Source organism: Salvelinus fontinalis, chromosome 12 (genome assembly GCF_029448725.1).
Source record: "Salvelinus fontinalis isolate EN_2023a chromosome 12, ASM2944872v1, whole genome shotgun sequence".
NCBI lineage: Eukaryota > Metazoa > Chordata > Actinopteri > Salmoniformes > Salmonidae > Salvelinus > Salvelinus fontinalis.
The window spans coordinates 25861599-25885087 of NC_074676.1; the positions used below are offsets into that span (position 1 = coordinate 25861599).

General features: G+C 44.3%; 1 protein-coding gene across 3 annotated transcripts in view; it reads left to right on the forward strand.

Moving 5' to 3' along the window:
• LOC129867058 (nuclear receptor ROR-alpha A-like) overlaps positions 1-23489 on the forward strand; it is a 288589-nt gene that overhangs the window by 248480 nt on the left and 16620 nt on the right. For all 3 annotated transcript variants that reach the window (XM_055940198.1, XM_055940199.1, XM_055940200.1), the window contains 4 exons: positions 18334-18419; positions 19803-19944; positions 21849-22244; positions 22848-22969. In XM_055940198.1, the coding sequence (XP_055796173.1) occupies positions 18334-18419; positions 19803-19944; positions 21849-22244; positions 22848-22969 (746 nt within the window). The remainder of the gene's footprint in view (positions 1-18333; positions 18420-19802; positions 19945-21848; positions 22245-22847; positions 22970-23489) is intronic.

Consider the following 23489-nt stretch of genomic DNA (forward strand, 5'->3'; position numbering starts at 1 on the left):
CTCGTACAGGAGACACCGTGCGCTCTACTGCGTAACACGGCGCCTGCCCGTACTCCCGCTCTCCACGGTAAGCCTGGGAAATGGGCTCAGGTCTCCTACCTGCCCTTGGCCCACCACCTCTTAGCCTCCCCCCAAGAAATTTTTGGGGTCTCCTCTCGGACTTCCAGCCACGTCTCCTAGCTGCCTCCTCATACCACCGCCTCTCTGCTTTCGCTGCCTCCAGCTCAGCTTTGGGACGGCGATGTTCTCCCGGCCGTGCCCATGGACCTCTCCCATCCAATATCTCCTCCCAAGTCCATGATACCTGTGTAGAATCCTGCTCGAACTCACGCCGCTTGGTTCTGGATTGGTGGGTGATTCTGTATCGGCTTTCCTCTTCATTAGAAAAGGAGGAACATGGATTGAACCAAGGCGCAGCAGAGTTTGTCGACATGATTTATTAAAGAAAAAACACGAACTCGACTAATACACTAACAAAACAAATAAACGGTGTAGACAGACCTAGACGACGAACTTACATAAAACATGAAGAACGCACGAATAGAGAAAATAGGCTACACAAATGAACGATGAACAAACAAACCGAAAACAGTCCCGTGTGGCGCAACGACATACACAAACACAGGAGACAATCACCCACAACGAACACTGTGAAAACACCTACCTAAATATGACTCTTAATTAGAGGAACGCCAAACACCTGCCTCTAATTATGAGCCATACCGGGCAACCCATAAACCAACATAGAAACAGAAAACATAGAATGCCCACCCAACCTCACGTCCTGACCAACTAACACATATAACAAACTAACAGAATTAGGTCAGGAACGTGACAATTGCATAGCGGAGAAGGTGCGGTGAGATTTGAAATGGTCGTTAATCTGTTTGTTGACTTGGCTTTCGAAGACCTTAGAAAGGCAGGGTAGGATAGATATAGGTATGTTGCAGTTTGGGTCAAGAGTGTCCCCCCCTTTGAAGAGGGGGATGACCGCAGCTGCTTTCCAATCTTTGGGAATCTCAGACGACACGAAAGAGAGGTTGAACAGGCTAGTAATAGGGGTTGCAACAATTTTGGCAGATAATTTTAGAAAGAGAGGGTCCAGATTGTCTAGCCCGGCTGATTTGTAGGGGTCCAGATTTTGGCACTAATAGGCACTTTAGTATTGCCAGTGTAACAGTATAGCTTCCGTCCCTCTCCTCGCCCCTACCTGGGCTCGAACCAGGATCACATTTACAACAGCCCTCGAAGCATCGTTACCCATCTCTCCATAATAGCCACAGCCCTTGCAGAGCAAGGGGAACAACTACTCCAAGTCTCAGAGCGAGTGACGTTTGAATCACTATTAGCGCATCCCGCTAACTAGCTAGCCATTTCACATCGGTTACACCAGCCTAATCTCGGGAGTTGATCGGCTTGAAGTCATAAACAGTGCAATGCTTGAAGCATTGCGAAGAGCTGCTGGCAAACGCACGAAAGTGCTGTTTGAATGAATGCTTACGAGCCTGCTGCTGCCTACCACCGCTCAGTCAGACTGCTCTATCAAATATCAAATCATAGACTTAATTATAACATAATAACACACAGAAATACGAGCCTTAGGTCATTAATATGGTCAAATCCGGAAACTATCATTTCAAAAATAAAACATTTATTTCAGTGAAATACGGAACCGTTCCGTATTTTATCTAACGGGTGGCATCCATAAGTCTAAATATTCCTGTTACATTGCACAACCTTCAATGTTATGTCATAATTACTAAAAGTTCTGGCAAATTAGTTTGCAACAAGCCAGGCGGCCCAAACTGTTGCATATACCCTGACTCTGCATGCAATGAACGCAAGAGAAGTGACACAATTTCCCTAGTTTAATATTGCCTGCTAACATGAATTTCTTTTAACCTGTTTGGGGTGCAAGCCCGACCTCGGACCGAAAATGACAACAGCTGCAGAGCGCGAAATTCAAAATCTATTTTTTTAAAATATTTAACTTTTACACATTAACAAGTCCAATACAGCATTTGAAAGATAAACATCTTGTCAATCCAGCCAACATGTCCGATTTTTTAAATGTTTTACAGAGAAAACACCACATATATTTATGTTAGCTCACCACCAAATACAAAAGTGGACAGACACGTATGAATTATGATTATGAAGTATGAATTATGATTGAAGTAGCATGCACAACCAACCGAAATAAACTAAAACCAACCTAAAGAGCCCAGAAAAAACGACCTCAGATGACAGTCATATAACATGTTACACAATAAATCTATGTTTTGTTCATAAAAAGTGCATATTTTAGCTATAAATCAGTTTTACATTGATGCTACCCAAAAATGCTAATACATAGCTACAGTCTGAATCCAGCCGGGAGTAGCCAGAGAAAATACATACACCAACGTCGGCTACTAATTACACCTCATAAAACATTTCAGAAAAACATATGGTGGATAACTAATGAAAGACAGATATCTTGTGAATACAGACAACATTTCCGATTTTTGAAGTGTTTTACAGCGAAAACACAATATATCGTTATATTAGCTAACATCATAAGCTAGCATAAGGCAGCATTGATTCTAGTCAAGCGCTAGCCTAGCATAGTTAGCAGCGTTAGCATTCAACAGTTCGACATATATATGAAAAAGCATCCCAAATTGGGTCTTATCTTTCTTGGTACTCCATCAGAATGTTGTAACGGGGTCCAATGTCCAGTAGAGTCTTTAGTTGGGTTCCAGAACGAAAGATTTCCCTCTTTGGTTAGCTAGCACGGTAGCATTGCTGCGCCAGAAAGCGTTTCTTCAAAAAATTCTTCCGTCGTTTCACATCTAAAGTCCAGAATAAATTGCAATAATATAATTAAAGTATATTGAAAAAACAACCTTTAGGATGATTTTGTGACATGTAGCAAATAATATCGTAGTCAGGCATCATATTCAAAGTTATCTACCTCGTTCCAGAAGCCGAGATCAAATTATCCTTCGCGCCCGGATTTTTATTTTAACTGCGCATGTCTCACAAGAAGTTCTGTTATTCAGTCCAGGGACGAGATATTCGACCCCTTTCAATTCTCACTTCCGCATTACAGTCTGACGTACACCTCTGACGTGTCCCTATTGTCCCAAGTCAAATGGCCTTTTATAGAGAAGGTCTTAAAGAGACACATCGCATTTTGGGAAACTCAATTCGGCTGGGAAAATGGCTGTAAAAATATTTCTGTTCGACTTAGAGAAACAATTCAAACCTTTTTAGAAACTACAGACTGTTATCTATCCAACAGTAGTAAATATATGCATATTGGAAAATAAAAAGTTTCTTAGGAGGCCGTTTGAAAATGTGCACACATTTTCCAGTTTTTTCAATATTCAGCGTGCAGCCAGAACAGGTTAACTATATATGCAGGTTTAAAAATATATACTTTTGTGTATTGATTTTAAGAAAGGCATTGATGTTTATGGTTAGGTACATTCGTGCAACGATTATGCTTTTTTCGCAAATGCGCTTTTGTTAAATCATCCCCCGTTTGGCGAAGTTGGCTGTCTTTGTTAGGAAGAAATATGCTTCACAGTTCGCAATGAACCAGGCGGCCCAAACTTTTGCATATACCCTGACTGTTGCACAGAACGCAAGAGAAGTGACACAATTTCCCTAGTTAAAATAAATTCATGTTAGCAGGCAATATTAACTAAATAGGCGGGTTTAAAAATATATACTTGTGTATTGATTTTTAGAAAGGCGTTGATGTTTATGGTTAGGTACACATTGGTGCAACGACAGTGCTTTTTTCGTGAATACGCTTGTTAAATCACCCGTTTGGCGAAGTAGGCTATGATTCAATGATAAATTAACAGGCACCGCATCGATTATATGCAACGCAGGACAAGCTAGATCAACCACGTGTAGTTAACTAGTGATTATGTTAAGATTGATTGTTTTTTAGAAGATACGTTTAATGCTAGCTAGCACCTTACCTTGGATCCTTGCTGCACTCGCATAACAGGTAATCAGCCTGCCACGCAGTCTCCTCGTGGAGTGCAATGTAATCGGCCATGATCGGTGTCCAAAAATGCAGATTACCGATTGTTATGAAAACTTGAAATCAGCCCTAATTAATCAGCCATTCCGATTAATCGGTCAACCTCTAATCTCAACATCAACTGTTCAGAGGAGACTGCGTGAATCAGGCCTTCATGGTCAAATTGCTGCGAAGAAAGCACTACTAAAGGACACCAATAATGAGAAGAGACTTGCTTGGGCCAAGAAACACGAGCAATGGGCATTAGACCGGTGAAAATCTGTCCTTTTGTCGGATGCAGGTATTCCCAAACTGGGGTACTGGGGGTACCCCAAATAAAAATGTGATTCTCTTTTTTTTTCCTTTACAAAAAAAAACATCTAGTGTTCAGCGAAATAACAACACAATGTCAAATAAAGGTATCCTAGTCAAATAATTCACATCCAATCACATTAGCCGTTACTCTCTCGCAGGAAAACTTCACTCTTGTGCAGACATTTAGAGACGAAACATGACAATTTGAAAAATAAGCCACAGGAGTTTTTTGAGTGAGAATGAAGACGACTTTCGAGTAGTAAGACATGTATAAAAGCAACAGATACCATTAATAAGAAGGGGCTAGAAGCATCTTATATGGTGAGCTACCAAGTGGCTAGGACAAGCAAGCCCCATACTATTGTGGAGGACTTAATTCTTCCTGCTGCCGTGGATATGGCTAGGACAATTCTGGGGGAAAAGGCCCCAAAAAAACAGACAATGCCTTTATCAAACAACACTGTTTCATGATGCATCAGTTTATTTTATTTTTTTTACCGTTATTTTACCAGGTAAGTTGACTGAGAACACGTTCTCATTTGCAGCAACGACCTGGGGAATAGTTACAGGGGAGAGGAGGGGGATGAATGAGCCAATTGTAAACTGACATGGCCGGAGATGTTTTGAAACAATTTCTGCTTCGCATACAACTCAGTGAATTATATGCATTACAGCTGGATGAGTCAACAGACGTGGCGGGCCTGGCACAGCTCCTGGTATATGTCCGTTATGTTTATGGGGGGTTAATTAAGGAAGACATCCTCTTCTGCAAACCACTGGAAACCAGGACAGCATGAGAGGATATTTTTAAAGTACTGGACAGCTTTGTGACATCAAATGGACTTTGGTGGTCAAGATGTGTTGGTATCTGTACTGATGGCGCAAAAGCCACGACAGGGAGACATAGTGGAGTGGTAACTGCGTGCAAGCAGTTGCTCCCGACGCCACTTGGGTGCACTGCAACATCCACCAAGAGGCTCTTGCTGCCAAGGGAATGCCTGACAGCTTGAAAGATGTTTTGGACACCACAGTGCAAATGGTTAACTTTGTTAAAGCAAGGCCCCTGAACTATCGTGTATTTTCTGCTTTATGCAATGATATGGGCAGCGACCATGTAATGCTTTTACAACATACAGAAGTGCGCTGGTTATCAAGGGGAAAAGTATTGACTTTTTTTTTTTATTGAGAGACGAACTTAAAGTTTTCTTTACTGACCATCATTTTCACTTGTCTGACCGCTTGCATGATGACCAGTTTCTCACACGACTGGCCTATCTGGGTGATGTTTTTTCTCGCCTGAATGATCTGAATATAGGATTACAGGGACTCTCCGCAACTATATTTAATGTGTGGAACAAAATTTAGGCTATGATTAAGAAGTTGGAGCTCTTTTCTGTCTGCATTAACTTCTTGCCGCACGGACCCCTTTAGCGGGATCATTTTCGTAAACAACCGCTGAATTGCAGAGCGCCAAATAAAATAAAAAATATTTATAATCATGAAATCACAAGTGAAATATACCAAAAACAGCTTAGCTTGTTGTTAATCCACCTATCGTGTCAGCAATCCAAGTGTTTGTGTTTATCACTGGAAAGACAAAACAGTAAGAACAGCTAGCCCCAAATTAGCTTGGTCACGAAAGTCAGAAAAGCAATACAATTAATCGCTTACCTTTGATAATCTTCGGATGTTTGCACTCACGAGACTCCCAGTTACACAATAAATGTTATTTTTGTTCGATAAAGATTAGTTTTATAACCAGAAACCGCCATTTGGTTTGCGCGTTATGTTCAGAAAACCACAGGCTCGTTCCGGTCCTGAAAGGCAGACGAAAATTCCCAAAAGTATCCGTAATGTTCGTAGAAACATGTCAAACGTTTTTTATAATCAATCCTCGGGTAGTTTTTAACATACATAATCGATCATATTTCAACTGGACGGTAACCTATTCAATACTACAGAGAAAGAAAATGTCGAGCTACATCTCTCGCGCGCAGGAACTAATCAATGGACACCTGACGCGTTTTGAAAAATCTCGCTCATTTTTCAAAATAAAATCTTGAAATTATGTCTGAAGCCTGGTCACAGCCTGAGGAAGCCATTGGGAAAGGAAACTGGTTGATAGCCCTTTAAATGGAGGAGGGGCAGGCAACGGAACAGGGATTTTTCCAAATAAAAGGCACGTCCGGGTTGGATTTCCTCAGGTTTTCGCCTGCAAAATCAGTTATGTTATACTCACAGACAATATTTTGACAGTTTTGGAAACTTTCGAGTGTTTTCTATCCTAATCTGTCAATTATATGCATATTCTAGCATCTGGACCTGAGAAATAGTCCGTTTACCTTGGGAACGTTATTTTTCCAAACGTTATTTTTTTGTGTGCAAATGAACTCAATCTTATGGACAATATCAAATGTGATATAGCAAAGCACCTGAGTAAGCTGGGTGCGCAATTACGCAGGTACTTTCTCGAAACGGACGACACAAACAACTGGATTCGTTATCCCTTTCATGCCCTGCCTCCTCTTCACTTACCAATATCTGAACAAGAGTGCCTCATGAAAATTACAACAAGAGGTTCTGTGAAAATATAATTTAATCAGAAGCCACTGCCAGATTTCTGGATAGGGCTGCGCTCAGAGTTTCTTGCCTTGGAAAATCGCGCTGTTAGACACTGATGCCCTTTGCAACCACGTACCTATGTGAGAGTAGATTCTCAGCCCTCACTAGCATGAAACCTAAACATAGGCACAGACTGTGTGTGGAAAATGATTTAAGACTGAGACTCTCTCCAATACAACCCAACATTGCAGAGTTATGTGCATCCTTTCAAACACACCCTTCTCATTAACCCGTGGTGAGATATTCGCAATTTTTGATGAACAAGGTGAACGGATGATCTCCGCATGTGTGGTTCCCACTGTGACGCAAGGAGGAGGAGGTGTGATGGTGTGGGGGTGCTTTGCTGGTGACATTGTCTGTAATTTATTTAGATTTCAAGGCACACTTAACCAACATGGCTACCACAGCATTCTGCGGCAATACTCCATCCCATCTGGTTTGTGCTTAGTGGGACTATCATTTGTATTTCAACAGGACAATGACCCATCACACATCCAGGCTGTGTAAGGTTTATTTGACCAAGAAGGAGAGTGATGGAGTGCTGCATCACATGACCTGGCCTCCACAATCACACAACCTCAACCCAATTGAGATGGTTTGGGATGATTTGGACCGCAGAGGCCAAGCAGCCAACAAGTGCTCAGCATATGTGGGAACTCCTTCAAAACTGTTGGAAAAGCATTCCAGGTGAAGCTGGTTGAGAGAATGCCAAGAGTGTGCAAAGCTGTCATCATGGCAAAGTATGGCTACTTTGAGCGCGTAAAAATTGTCTGTCCTCGGTTGCAACATTCACTACCGAGTTCCAAACTTCCTCTGGAAGCAACGTCAGCACAAGAACTGTTCAGCACAAGAACTGTTCGTAGGAAGCTTCATGAAATGGGTGTCCATGGCCGAGCAGCCGTACACAAGCATAAGATCACCATCCGCCATGCCAAGCGTCGGCTGGAGTGGTTTAAAGCTCGCCGCAATTGGCTTCTGGCTCATGTGGAGCTTCCCTGTTGGACGGTGCAAATCAAGCTGATGATTGGTGTCTGGGGCTAGTCTGTGGAAGTAAGTCAGTGTGTGGAAACATGTTTTCCTAAGGAGAGCACAGAGGGACAATTACTGTCAGCTGAACTATTTTTCCTGCCTGTTCTCCATGTGTTTTCTGGCTCTGTGCCCCTGACCCACTGACCCCTGGGCATCAGTTGCCTCTCACACACCGTCTGCCATGGGCAGGTCCCAGTGGATGGGACTTATGCGCATTACCCCTACACACACACACACACACACACACACACACACACACACACACACACACACACACACACACACACACACACACACACACACACACACACACACACACACACACACACACACACACACACACACACACACACACACAGGTTCAGTACCACACACATGTTTCTCGTAGATGTAACATACAAATGAGCCACATTATTACCACACACGTAACACCCACAGGACGTTGTCTCGATGTCAGTCTGCTGCATGTTGTCATACATAACTTTACATCTCTCTGTGAAGAATCGTCTTATAGTAAGGATCACATTAAATAATGCCCAGCAGCAGTCAAGCTTCTTACAGAAATGCATACTAACGCAGCAATTAAAGGAAAAGGGAAGTGGTACCGTGTGGCAGTGGTGAATTCCACAGTTCAATGAAACAAGCCTCTTTATTGTTATGTAAAGGTTTCTCTGTGTAATTGCACTGGATGTATAGAAGGTTTCATTCTTTACAGTGCCTTCAGAAAGTATTCAGACCCCTTGACTTTTTACACATTAAATGGAATTATGAGGAATAATGGAATGAGATGTTCGACAAGCAGGTGTCCACATACTCTTGGTCATGTAGTGTATATGATTGTTTTATTTTTCATATTTTTTTTTTACACTTTGACATGAAAGTATTTTGTGTAGATCATTGACAAAAAATGACCATTAAATATATTTTAATCGCCATTTGTAACAACAAAATTTGGAAAATGTCAAAGGGTGTGAATACTTTCTGAAGACACTGTATATGTAAAAATAAACGTCCTCTCACTGTCAGCTGCTTTTATTTTCAGCAAAATTAACATGTGTAAATACACTGCTCAAAAAAATAAAGTGAACACTTAAACGACACAATGTAACTCCAAGTCAATCACACTTCTGTGAAATCAAACTGTCCACTTAGGAAGCAACACTGATTGACAATAAATTTCACATGCTGTTGTGCAAATGGAATAGACAAAAGGTGGAAATGATAGGCAATTAGCAAGACACCCCCAAAAAAGGAGTGATTCTGCAGGTGGTGACCACAGACCACTTCTCAGTTCCTATGCTTCCTGGCTGATGTTTTGGTCACTTTTGAATGCTGGTGGTGCTCTCATTCTAGTGGTAGCATGAGACGGAGTCTACAACCCACACAAGTGGCTCAGGTAGTGCAGTTCATCCAGGATGGCACATCAATGCGAGCTGTGGCAAAAAGGTTTGCTGTGTCTGCCAGCGTAGTGTCCAGAGCATGGAGGCGCTACCAGGAGACAGGCCAGTACATCAGGAGACGTGGAGGAGGCCGTAGGAGGGCAACAACCCAGCAGCAGGACCGCTACCTCCGCCTTTGTGCAAGGAGGTGCACTGCCAGCGCCCTGCAAAATGACCTCCAGCAGGCCACAAATGTGCATGTGTCTGCTCAAACGGTCAGAAACAGACTCCATGAGGGTGGTATGAGGGCCCGACGTCCACAGGTGGGGGTTGTGCTTACAGCCCAACACCGTGCAGGACATTTGGCATTTGCCAGAGAACACCAAGATTGGCAAATTCGCCACTGGCGCCCTGTGCTCTTCACAGATGAAAGCAGGTTCACACTGAGCACATGAGCACATGTGACAGACGTGACAGAGTCTGGAGACGCCGTGGAGAAGGTTCTGCTGCCTGCAACATCCTCCAGCATGACCGGTTTGGCGATGGGTCAGTCACGGTGTGGGGTGGCATTTCTTTGTGGGGCCGCACAGCCCTCCATGTGCTCGCCAGAGGTAGCCTGACTACCATTAGGTACCGAGATGAGATCCTCAGACCCCTTGTGAGACCATATGCTGACACATGCACATTTGTGGCCTGCTGGACGTCATTTTGCAGGGCTCTGGCAGTGCACCTCCTTGCACAAAGGCGGAGGTAGCGGTCCTGCTGCTGGGTTGTTGCCCTCCTACGGCCTCCTCCACGTCTCCTGATGTACTGTCCTGTCTCCTGGTAGCGCCTCCATGCTCTGGACACTACGCTGACAGACACAGCAAACCTTCTTGCCACAGCTCGCATTAATGTGCCATCCTGGATGAGCTGCACTACCTGAGCCACTTGTGTGGGTTGTAGACTCCGTCTCATGCTACCACTAGAGTGAGAGCACCACCAGCATTGAAAGGTGACCAAAACATCAGCCAGGAAGCATAGGAACTGAGAAGTGGTCTGTGGTCACCACCTGCAGAATCACTCCTTTTTTGGGGGTGTCTTGCTAATTGCCTATAATTTCCACCTTTTGTCTATTCCATTTGCACAACAGCATGTGACATTTATTGTCAATCAGTGTTGCTTCCTAAGTGGACAGTTTGATTTCACAGAAGTGTGATTGGCTTGGAGTTACATTGTGTTGTTTAAGTGTTCCCTTTATTTTTTTGAGCAGTGTATGTTTATGAACATAAGATTCAACACCTGAGACATAAACTGAACAAGTTCCACAGACATGTGACTAACAGAAACAGTGGGGGGGTCAAAATCAAAGTAACAGTCAGTATCTGGTGTGGCCACCAGCTGCATTAAGTACTACAGTGCATCTCCTCCTCATGGACTGCATCAGATTTGTCAGTTCTTGCTGTGAGATGTTACCCCACTCTTCCACCAAGGCACCTGCAAGTTCCCTGACTTTTCTGAAAGGAATGGCCCTAGCCTTCACTCATAGTAGCTAGCTACAAACTATTCAACAATACCAGCAACTTTTCTTCTAAGACATATTACACTCTTGAATAATGCAACAATTTACAAGCATGTGCAAGCAATTAAAAGGTTTATTTTCTCGTCCATACAAATTAAATTAGCTGACAATACACAGCTAACTCCTGCTGCTTGCTTGCAAAGCTTTTTGCCTCAGGATGGTGGCTCTGCACAGCCAAGCAAAAAAATCTACAGTTGAGATTACTTTTCTTAAAGGTACTGTGACAATTTCAGAATGTAACAGGCTGTTCCTACAACTTCAGGTAAAATCTCAATAAAACAAGTTTCTAATAATAAGGAAAACACCTATATATTTCAGCTATTTAAAAAAACATTGCTCTGCTATTAAGTATTTTACTGTAGATCATTTGGCTCAATGAGACAATTCTATTTCTATTGACACTGCAATGCTCGGAGGGGGGTGACTCTCGAAGAAGGCTCGCCCGCGACCTCCTGAGGTAGCGTGCGAGACGTGTGCTTTTCACAGCTTTACATCACAGTAAAAGGTGTATTCTCTGGATTTTTTTCTGATACCTTTCGAGAATGTCTCGAGATGCCCTCTAGTCTTAAAAGGGTCTAAGGCACTTTGCCAATGACAAGTCTCAATCAAGTCTTTAACCACAGCCTTCTCAGCTAAAGTGGCCAGCGAAGGTTCAGAAATAGGAGAGGAGACGTCCCCCCTCCATAGCTCTGAATTTAAACAGCTTCCGAACCGACGGCTCCTGAAGCAGTCAATCAGCTGGTCCTCTGTGATTTCAGCCTCAGTGATTTTGAGTTCCGCTCAAGTCCGGTGCCATGCTTCAGTGTGTATCTGCCAAGAAAAAACAACAACAAAACTTTACAATCGGTGTTAGATCAGATAATTTGAAGTACATGTAGTGTGTTATAAAAGCATGTAAACAATTAATTGAATTCCATTTCATTCCATTTAAATGTTGAATGTTTGCCGCTCACCTTACTATGGGATAAGGAGCAGAGCAGGCAGAATCAGAATGAATGCATAAGTGAGTGCAGCAGTCTCCAGATTGACTGTGTTGTGGCATCAGAGCCGAGCATGCAGTGTGCCTCTCTCCCTCCTGTCCATGTCCTCCTCTGGGACTGGGACCCAGATACACAGTGACAGACAGAGAGGGGGCGTACCGGGGCACAGCTTCCTTCACCTGTCACTGAACAGAGGAGGGGGGGAGCCACACATGCTCCCCTTCGCAGGCTCGTCTTCTCTGTAAACCCTTTTGTTGTTTTCCCAAGAGAGCAACACACAGACTCCCAGTCAGGAAGCTCGTACATTTTTGCCATAACAACACATAAATGAGACCAAATGACTCTTCCTTTCTCCTGCTCCCTGCATTGAGGGTGTCAGAATGCATTTCAATAAGGCAGTCAAGTAAAAACAGAGGCAGAGAAATGCTGCTGTGTTGTACAGGCATCTCAAGTTTGGCAGTGTTGAAATATGAATGGCCTCACACACAAACAAACACAGAGACACACGCATGAGTTCATCCCAAAAGCAGCCCAGGGCTATCGTCCAGACCTGGGTTTTAGCAAATTCATTTCTGTTTGCAGTGCTATGTAGGAATAATAGGGAAGCTCAGAGCTGTTCCACTGAACCACTGAAACTAGAATATCGCTTCAAATATGGCTGCTGGTCTCGAGTGATGGGGGAATCATAGCTTAGGCTGGCAGTTGATAAAGAGGAATTAGCATAGAGACATCAAAAATGTATCATTTATGTTTTTCTCTCTTCTAGTCCTCATGGTATCAACATTGTTGATGACTTCAGCTGGTTTGTCTGTTGAATGGACGGAGGCGGTTTAAAATGATGATACAGGATTTTCCTTTGCAGGTGAATATCTGAGTGTGGTATCTCTGAGCTACACTGGAGTAGAAATGTCATGAGGACAGCCTCATAGTAATAAGCCAAATCCCCAAACAAATAACACATTTATACTATTCTGTCTGTGCTCTGTACCACTGCTGTCCTTTGCCACTGACATTCAAATAACCTTTCTTCTGCTGTGCAATTGGGAATAAAAAAAGTGCTCATTCTGTTCTGTTAGACTACAACATGACAGCAGTGCCTTGGCAGATGAAAAGAGGCAGGATCTGATTCTAGCTCTTGTTATGCTGTCTGTCTGACTATCATGGGTTTCAATTTAGCATATTCAAACTACAGCTGATCTCCACTGGCAAAGGGGGAAATTAATCTTGCAGTCAAAATGGGGGGAAACTATTGTATAAAAATGTTGCTTGCTGAGCACTTGCCAGCTAGTCCACTGACCGTACGAATGGTATTTTTCCTGTGTGAACTGTATCTAGTAAGAGACTATCAGACTCCTGTATTGTAGCCCTGTGTGTAGTCATGTGTTCGTTTTCAACATTTGCCTTGTTGTTGTTGTGTTGTGAAATGTTTAGTAGAGAATTTGATTAAACTGTTTTGTCCCTGTTTGTTGGAATGGAGAGCCATTGTTAATCTGCCCATAATGCTGCTCTGTACAAAGGCCCAGAATCGCTGTCCAATCACTTACATAATCTCCAATATGAGCCCACTGGCTTGCGTCATTTGGTCACTGACAGCTGTCAACACACAACTCACACCCCCAACATTCCCATCACTATAGCTGCAGTCTTACATTTTCTGCCTCTTGGTAAGAGGCTCTTACATGTACCACACATATACACTTCAGATGAATTATCCATTTAGTAATGTTAGAATACACACCACAGATGTTGTGTCCAATGAAACGGCAGATGAAGACAGTACTCCTTACTCTGAGGTCTTCCATCACTCAGAGATATGGTATATATTTTATTACTCTACGTGTAACACCCTTGTAGTAGGTGTAGTAGTCCAGTGATCTAATAGCTGTCAGCCTCCGTTTGTGACTGTAATGTAAGGGATAATCTTCTGCAGGTTATGTCAGTACAGTAGTCCAGTGGTTGAGGAAACTCTGAGCTTGCAGTGGGAATAACTAGGAGATAGAGCCACTGTAGTGATTTGTATGTCAATATTTGCACTGCTGCACATTCCTGCGCTATTCAATTTTTACAGAATATCATTTTTTGTTCTGAAAAAAAATGCCTTGCTAGAATTAGATCTGGGGGATGTGAAGAATCTCATTCTGAAAAGAAAAACCTTGTCTCCAATGAGTTGTAATGTAGCATTAAGAATTCACATCCAATATTCACCATTAAAGGATCAACCTTTAATAATTGATATATCTTCAATATATTTAGTCAACACCACACTTTTCCTCGCTCCTAAATTATGCTCTCCAGGTACAAATGAAGCTATAGCATATTTGAGAGGCGCAGGGGAAAATGCTCACTCTGACAACAACTGTCTTTGTGGTGCTTATGTCAGCGCTAAAGCGCTAGTTACAAAACGCAGTACGCTATGACAGAGTCCCGGGGAGCAGTTAGCATGGGTAAGGCAAAACCTTTGTTTTCTTTTTGTAAACGATTTTCTGTTCATTTTCTGGGCTTTAATAAGTGCAGTGTTCTCTTCATGTGGGCTTTGATCTCAGGGCTGTTTGGTACACATTGAAGGGCAGAGGGGGACACAGAGGGGGCTTCAATTGTACATGTGCTCTGAGTGACACGTCATCCTCAGTCTCCAAAGGGCCTTTATGTGATGTGAATCAGTGTCCTTGAACTGCACAGCGACGAACACAGACATAGCCCCTCTAACAAGCTGTGCCCTATGAGGAGCTGGACTTCAATACAACATGAGGCTAGGCTACTACACAGTCCTCTCACCATGCTCTATCCATTGTGAAATCCAAAGCCAGCCACACCAGGGTTTTATCCTCCACCGAGGATCTTAGTCATTACCTTTTTCATTCTTTCTGTGGATGGGTATTTTGTGACGGCGTGAATGCTGCGCTAGGATTCACAGTACATTATCTGTGTGCCTCAGCAGGTCCCCCTTCTCTTTGATGTGGCCTGTGTGTGGAGGCCATCTCACAGTGTTGTGAGTAATGGGAGGCTGCTGAGATGGGCTTTAACATGACTGCCCGTCTCACTGTGTCTGGCTTTGATGTCCTAAGCAGGCGGCAGGGCTGCCTGGCATTCAAGCAGAGAGGCAGGCAGAGGCAGAGGGAGAGGCAGTGAGGGAACATGGCAGGCAGGCAGGGAGACAGGGGAGATAGGCAGGCAGGGAGACAGGCAGGCAGTAAGACAGGCAGGCAGGCAGGAAGACAGGCAGCCAGGCAGAGAGACAGGCAGGCAGGGAGACAGGCAGGCATGGAGACAGGCAGGCAGGGAGACAGGTAGGCAGGCAGAGAGGCAGACAGGTTAGGCAGGCAGACAGGCAGGCAGAGAGACAGGCAGGCACGGTGAATGGGTTCAGCAGCAGTGAGCAGCGCTGGTCAAGCCCAGACACAGAGCCAGCAGCTGCCTGCCTCACACGGAGAGGCAGTTAACACCACAGCTCGTGTCAATAGATATTGACTCCCAGATCTGAAGTACTTAGACAACAGTGCCTTTCTGTTTGACCATCGCCCCCTGCGGGAATTCATTTTAAACCACTCACACTATTTGAAGTATAGTCTGACTGGGAGCCCCAGGATCAGCCATTCATCAGGGCAGCTTGCTCAGTTATACCCAAATATTGACTTGAACTGATGGCATAGGTGACTTAATGGCTTATTTGATGTCATTATTCTGTATTTATTCTTAATGTATCTCTACCAGAAAACTGCTTATTTCACCATTAAAATGACCATAGATTTAGATTGGGTTCTTTTTTTACATAGCAAACCACAAAGCCTCTCCTAGTCAGACTGGAGACAAACCCTTTTTTACTGTTGAGTGCACCGAGCATTCAGAGGTTTGTGTAGTAGTGGAGTAGAGGGTGTTAGCTGGTGAGGCTTTGTGCACTCAGGTCCTCGCTGCTGCAGATATGGCTTTGTGAGCTATCCTCATCTGTGTGTGTGCCCAGCCTAGCCCAGCGCACCGCCGTTTCCACTCCCTCTGCCTTCACCTGATGTGGCACAGTCTCTGTCAGGCCTGAGCGAGCGTCCAGCAAGCCCTGCTTCTTCTCGCAGCTAGGGGGGGTAGGGGAAACGAGCAGCAGCCTAAGCCTGGAGGAGCTCAGAGCCTGGAGCATGTGGGCAAGAGAGGGGGCTGGGAGCTGGGAGCTTAGAACTGGCCTCAGTGGAGAGGAGGCAGCTATAGACACAGTCATAGTGACAGCCCTGCACTGCCACCCAATGGCCAGGGCCCGTCAACACAGCCCTGTTTCTCCACCACCACCCCAGCAAGTTTTAAAGGCCCATTGTAGTCAAGATTCTGTTTTACTGTGTTTTGTATCATATTGTACAACAGCTAATGAAACTAAGTCTGTAAAAGTGTGATAAAATGTGATCAGTGTTATTTCCTGATTGTATTTTCAACCAGCAACTATCTACACAGGACCTTCTAAAAAGCCTGTTTTCATTGGCGTCTTGCCTGGTGACATCACCAAGTGGTAAATTAATTTATAGACCAATAACAAAGATAGTTCCAAACCAATCTGCCAATAACCGTTAGTTTTAAGTTTTGCCTTCCCCACTTAAAACACTCCCAGACATTCCTAGCAAAATTCTTGCTTGATAAATATTTTTTTTTGCTTGTTACCCAGAAATGATTTGGTATTGATATAAAAATGACTGCATTGGGCCTTTAATTACTGCACGCTTCACTTATTATCTAAGTAATGAGGCTGAAAATTCGCAACACACTGCACCTCAAATGCTCATGCAGGGAGAACACAAAAACAAACAATGGAGTGCACTGCCCTTAATGCCAGTGTTCATACAGAGATAACCAAAACAACAACCGACTCGACACAATGCAGACATTCATAATGATTAATTATAAAGTAACCCTCTCAGCGAGCCTGTCAAAATCTGGCTCCTGGTTCGTTTTCCCTCTAATCTAGGCAGACTAGGTGCATTAGCCTCCATTGTACCGCAGGATACACAGCCATCTAGGTGCTTTCCATATGAGAACTGACTAGTGCGTGTGCCACTGCTCTCTTTGTTCATTTGACTGAAATGTAGGCTAATTCTGCTTCTAGGGGCGAGGTCTGGTTGACTCTACCAGTGATAAGAGAGCAGGCTCACAGAGATTCCTGAATGGAGGGACTGTGTGTGTAAAGTGGTACAGGGTTAGTGGATCAGCGGCCATCCCCTGGGCATGCCTCAGGGACACTGACATTATCCACATGACACAACAGAAGCTCCCAGGCAGCTGATGAAATGGGCTCTGAGTCCTCTGGATGGAGCCTCAGTGAAGGCCCATTTGATGTGATCAAATTAATTTAAAGGGATTGGATGTGAAGGTAATACAGAGCTTCAGTCTACCCTGGCCTGAAAGACAGACCGCTCTAGAAGAGGACTAGGCCTGGTGTTTACAGCTAGTGGAGAGACTACTTTGTTATAGCACGCACTGGTTGGAATGGCTCATGAAGAGTAAAATGATACATTTTCAGCACAAGTAAGAGAAGGCGGTTTGATAGTGCTCTGTGCTTTGATTGGCTATCTGTGCAGTTGTAGGGAGCCACTATAGAGAAGGAATCCAACTGTAATCTTTCCTCCGTGTAGATCAGATAGCTTAGTTTGTCTGGTGCTACGGAGTGTTGTAGCGGTGGCAGCCTGAGATGCTGGCATTATAGATACAGATCTAGTGTCGAGGCAGAGAGAGACGTGGCGTCAGAGGCCGCAGTGATAAAGCATGAGAGCTGTATAGCACAGGCTGGGTGTTCTGTGTCCTGCTGCCCTGTGGCGTGCTGCTCTGCTCCTGTACAGGAGACCGGGATGGATGAGACCTGCCCCCACATGCCTGTGTCCTCTGTGCCCGCTAAATCACACACAGGCCTGTCTGCAGTGGAACACTGTCACCCCCACTGAACTCTACTGCACTTGACTACTGTTTCAACCAACAGCCTCCATCCCCTTCCCTTGCAACCACCTCTCTGGGCCTCATATAGCTACTCACCAGCCCAATAGGAATGTTATCATTTTTGTGGCCATACTGGATTTAATCTGGGCTTACTGCTTGGGTTTGGCGGGTTTCAAAGTCATGTTTTCCACTGGAGAATAATAGTCTGTCATTCAATAGGGCTAGGATTACCACTGTGTAGTGGAATGGGGTTTGTGGGTCGCTGTGACTTTTCCTTATGTAATTTGTGCCTGCAATATAAATTGACACTTTGTTTACAGTGGTTGGCACGTGGCTCAGTGAAGACTTAAAATGGCCTCCTTCATGCACGACTCGTTGTGTTGTGTAGAAGTGAGGATTCAAAGCAAATGGTTGAGATATTTTTCAAGCACAGTGCTCTTTCATGTATCAGCATGCATCCAAGGTGAAGGTGTTGTTCTGTAACTTGTGACAGCAAAATGTTGATATATATTTTTTTCTCTCCAGCTCAAATCGAAATAATTCCCTGCAAGATCTGTGGAGACAAATCATCAGGCATCCATTACGGTGTGATAACATGTGAAGGCTGTAAGGTAAGCTCCCAGAGAACGAACATGTGGGTGTTAGGGGGAAAGGAGAGAGACAGGAAGCAGAAAAAGTGAAGAAACTTACAAAGAAATACCATTGAACATGTTGTCTAACTTTTTAAACAATCTTGCGAGAGACTATAAAATGTAAACACACAGAGAGCATCGTCATTAAAATGGTCAAGCCACACAGAGGACATCACAGAGCCTCACTATTAGCAGGACAAAGTGACTCCTCTGCCTTGTACTGCCTCCCTTCCCAGGGACATGCTGCTTCAGTGTTTCTCCTTCTGCTGCAGCTTGTTTTTCTTGAAATAAAATCATCAAAAGAAGAAGTTCTTTGAATTATAACGGATTGTTGGCTGTATGCCGCTTTTATTGAAGCTAGCTTTTGTACTGTTTCAAATACACCAGGCATTCCGTTGAGGGGAATGTATCTTGTGCTTCTAGTGTATTCTTGATCCTGTGCTTGTCACCAGGCGAGTCATTAGTATTCCTCTGACAGGCAGCAGCACCTTTGCTGTTCTCCTCCTGTGTTACAGAGAGACAGGGGCTTTTTCAGCTGCTCCTCAGAGCACCTCAACTCTCTCTCCCTCAGACAGGAGCTAGCTGCCGGGAGAAACAAAACGCTGAAGAATAAGCTGCTGAAATGTATCTTTAATGATTGCTAATTACTCCAGGCAGAGAGGCATTTAATGATATGTGCGAGTACAAGAGTTTGGACCATAAATCACAGCATTATTAAAGAGTGCTGCTTGTCACTAGTAGTTCTAGCCTGGCTCCCGTAATGGCTGCCATTATGAAGCAACTTGGCAGCTGTCAGCTGTTTTCTTGTAATTAAACAGCCAATGAGCAGCTAATTAAGACATATGTGTATGGAGCAGTGGAGTGGGGCATGTTAATGATGTGCCGGAATCAATTCATTAAGTCAAAGGATGAGGAATCCAATCGGGGTGCGTGTGCCATCCTGTGTGCCATCCTTTAGCGCCGCACATGTTGGAGCCCTGTTAATCAACACTAATAACCCAGACTATAGAAAGATACTGCCTACCATTACGATCATAGCCAAACACACCACCCCCTGCAGTACACATTGTTAAAACACACCACCCCTTCAATAAAACAACATAGCGCTTTATACAACTGACACTAGAACACAATAGCCTACAAAGCAATGGCATGGCAGTATTCTTGTACATTTATTTTAGCGACAGTACCCTCCATAGTGATGAATATTGTCGGCTTCATCACTCTCAATAAGTACCCAGTGAAACACAAGATCCTTTTATGTTTACAGGAATAAAAGCCAATCAGTCATTGGATATAGCAGGGCCACTGTGGTTAATATTATAATCAGTGCTGTCTCCCCCTCCCTCTCTTGGGTCTTAGGGCTTCTTCAGGAGGAGTCAACAGAGCAATGCGGCCTACTCATGCCCCCGTCAGAAGAACTGCCTGATCGACCGCACCAGCCGCAACCGCTGCCAGCACTGCCGGCTGCAGAAGTGTCTGGCAGTGGGCATGTCACGGGACGGTACGTACAGCGTCTACTCGACAGGAGGGGACAGACATGCTTCTAAGGCAGGACAACCCATGAAAGTGAATAGAACATTATAGACAAGTAGAACAACTGGAATATGCTTTGACTGAATTACCGATAGATGTAACAGATTGTTATATCATAAAGGACACCACTCTTAATGTGATTAGAGTAGGAAATGGTGGTCTAGACAAACGTCAGTGATGTCGCTGCCTGTGTACGTTCCACTAGTAATTGGCGTGGCCGTGGGGGTAAGTTGGCAGGTGTGACAGAAAGTAGGTCTGATGAATAGAGGGTTGTTAGGAGGTGTCATTAGTGCTGGACTGGTGTAGGTGAGGCAACCCAGTGGGAACACACAGGTGAGTGTCTATGGGGGAGGAGGGGGGTCAGAGTAGAGAATTATGGTCTAGACCAGGGTTTCCCAAACTGGGTGCACGTTTTTTTTCTTCCCAGCACTACACAGCTGATTCAAATAACCAGCTCATATTCTAGCTTTGATTATTTGAATCAGCTGTGTATGCAATGGGCAAAAATCTAAATGTGCAACCAGGGAGGCCCAGGTCAGAGTCTGGGAAACTCTGGTCAAGACAGACGTCATTGACTGTGTACATTCCACTAGTAACTGGCATGGGTGTGGAGTAAGTTGGCAGCAAAAGACACACAAAGACCACAGACATGCTATCAGGACAGGTCAAGGTTACTCCATCCTTCACTCAGCACCGCGCTCCCCTCTGCTCTGCTCCACTCACTTCCACTCTGTCCACACACACATGGGCCATCTGACACTGTGCCAGTCCCCAGAACACTGTCTGAGAGGGGGGGCTCACTCTCATGACCAGCTCTGTTTAGTCTGCAGGACTTAGTGAAACACAAAGCCTGTCTTGTATCTGATATCCCTGTCATACACAAACCAAGATCTCATTATTTTACCATGCCTGCTTTTTCTATCAGCTTCTTGGTATACCTGTAAGGGGTAGGGGTAAAAAACATGGTCAATTAAAGCCAGCTAAAGACCTAATCATGATTCCTCCATTTTCTCAATCGTGTAACCAAAATACAGGTATCAGGTCTGTGTGAATAGTTCTCAGCTTTTTTTCCCAATAAATTAATTAACACGTCCATTGTTTAACACCTCTCTAATTTGAAATGCAAAACGCCCCCAATGGTTTAACATCACTAGCACAGAGAGGCTGCTGCCTACAGTACATACAGTACAGACTTGAAATCATTCGCCACTTTAATAAATGGAACACTAGTCAATTTAATAATGTCACTTTAATAATGTTTACATATCTTGCATTACTCATCTCATATGTATATACTGTATTCTATACTATCTATTGCATCTTAGCCTATGCCGCTCTGACATTTCTCATCCATATATTTATATTCATATATTCTTATTCCTTGACTTAGATTTGTGTGTATTAGGTATTTGTTGTGGAATTGTTAGATGTTACTTGTTAGATATTGCTACTCTGTTGGAACTAGAAGCACAAGCATTTCGCTACACTCGCAATAACATTTGATTTGAACACCCCCCACCACTGCCAATTTGCCAGTTACCCACTGATATGTCTGAAAAGGGTATACCTGCAAGAAAATTGTAAATAAGGGGCTGTTTGAAATATTTTTACAGGTTACAGAAATCTTCTGTCTGAAATGGGTATGAGTTGGCCCGTAAGCTGTGACTAATTCGGGCTTACTGTAGGTTGCTCCCTTGGAGTTGGAGTTTTTATGCAATAAAGATGTTAGTGTTTAAGGTTTCGCTAATACCCACTGAAACACATACATCTCCTTACCTGTTATAGACAGGCTAAACTTGAGACACAGGCCAGTGTTATGTCAGTTTCAGTAGTAAAGGAGTGTCTGCTCTTTCCCTCTTTCTCTCCCTACAGCGGTAAAGTTTGGGCGCATGTCGAAGAAGCAGCGGGACAGCCTGTATGCGGAGGTGCAGAAACACCGGCTGCAGCAGGCGCAGCGTGACCACCAGCAGCAGCCCGGTGAGGCAGAGCCACTCACGTCTACCTACGGCCTCTCGGCCAATGGCCTCACAGAGCTCCACGATGACCTCAGTGGCTATATGGACAGCCACACCCCCGATGGCAGTAAGCCCGACTCAGCAGTCAGCAGCTTCTACCTGGACATCCAGCCCTCCCCTGACCAGTCCGGCCTGGACATCAATGGCATCAAGCCTGAGCCCATCTGCGACTTCGCCCCCGGCTCAGGCTTCTTCCCCTACTGCTCCTTTACCAACGGAGAGACATCCCCCACCGTGTCCATGGCTGAGCTAGGTGAGGAGCAGGGGGAGACGGGAGGAGGGGGGAGAACAACTCAACCGTGGGGCAAACGACACAAAGGTTTCTTAAAATAGCAGGAGGTTGGAGACTCATCTCCAACACTCATTAAAATAGCCTCTTTTTTTGTAATTAGTTTCCATTAATTAGGGCCAATCAGGATCCAGCAGGGCACTCATCTGGGGAAATCATTTTTTTAGGCTCCCCTGTGCCTTGGAACTCCTTTTAACAGATGTGTTTTCAAAACCATTTACATTTTTATACTCAATATTTCTCTCTGAGCAAATGTGACCTTTGTTTCAATGAGTAATATTGTGCGGCTGACTGCCCCACCTCCCCCTCTGTTTGGGTCACAGCTAGATTGGGTTTGGCTGAAGCTTCAGCTGGGAGCTTCCTGGAGGCAGTAAGAGGAAATGTCAACAAGCCTCTTCCCAGTCAAAAAAAAGCCCACTCTCTCCTCTTCCTAGTTGAAAGCTCAGTAAATAAATTGTATTTTTCTATGGTGTAGTTCATCTGTGATGTCTTCCCATTCCCTGTGAGCAGCATTCAGGTCTGACCCTGTTCTGATGTGCTGTGCTGTGCTATGTGGTTGTGTTGCAGAGCACCTGGCCCAGAACATCTCCAAGTCCCACATGGAGACGTGTCAGTACCTGAGAGAGGAGCTGCAGCAGATGACCTGGCAGGCCTTCCTGCAGGAGGAGATGGAGAGCTACCAGACCAAGGTATGGTAAACTTCCACCTTCCATCACCAGTATCACGACCATATTACCAGTACTCACTGTTCTGCCAACACAACACAACACAACTCCTGGGTCATTCCACAAAATGACTCCCTTTTGCATCCCTTTGAGTATACAAAACATTAGGAACACCTGCTCTTTCCATGACATAGACTAACCAGGTGAAAGCTATGATCCCTTATTGATGTCAACTGTTAAAGCCACTTTATTTAATGTAGATTAAGGGGAAGAAACAGGTTAAATAATACTTTTGAAGCCTTGAGACAATTGAGACATGGATTGTGTATGTGTGCCATTCAGCGAGTGAATGGGCAAGACAAAAGATTTAAGTTACTTTGAACTGGGTATGGTAGGAGGTGCCAGGCACACCGGTTTGTGTCAAGAACTGCAAAGCTGCTGGGTTTTTCACACTCATCAATTTCCTGTGTGTATCAAGAATGATCCACCAAGGACATCCAGCCAACTTTACACAATTGTGGAAAGCATTGAGTCAACATGGGCC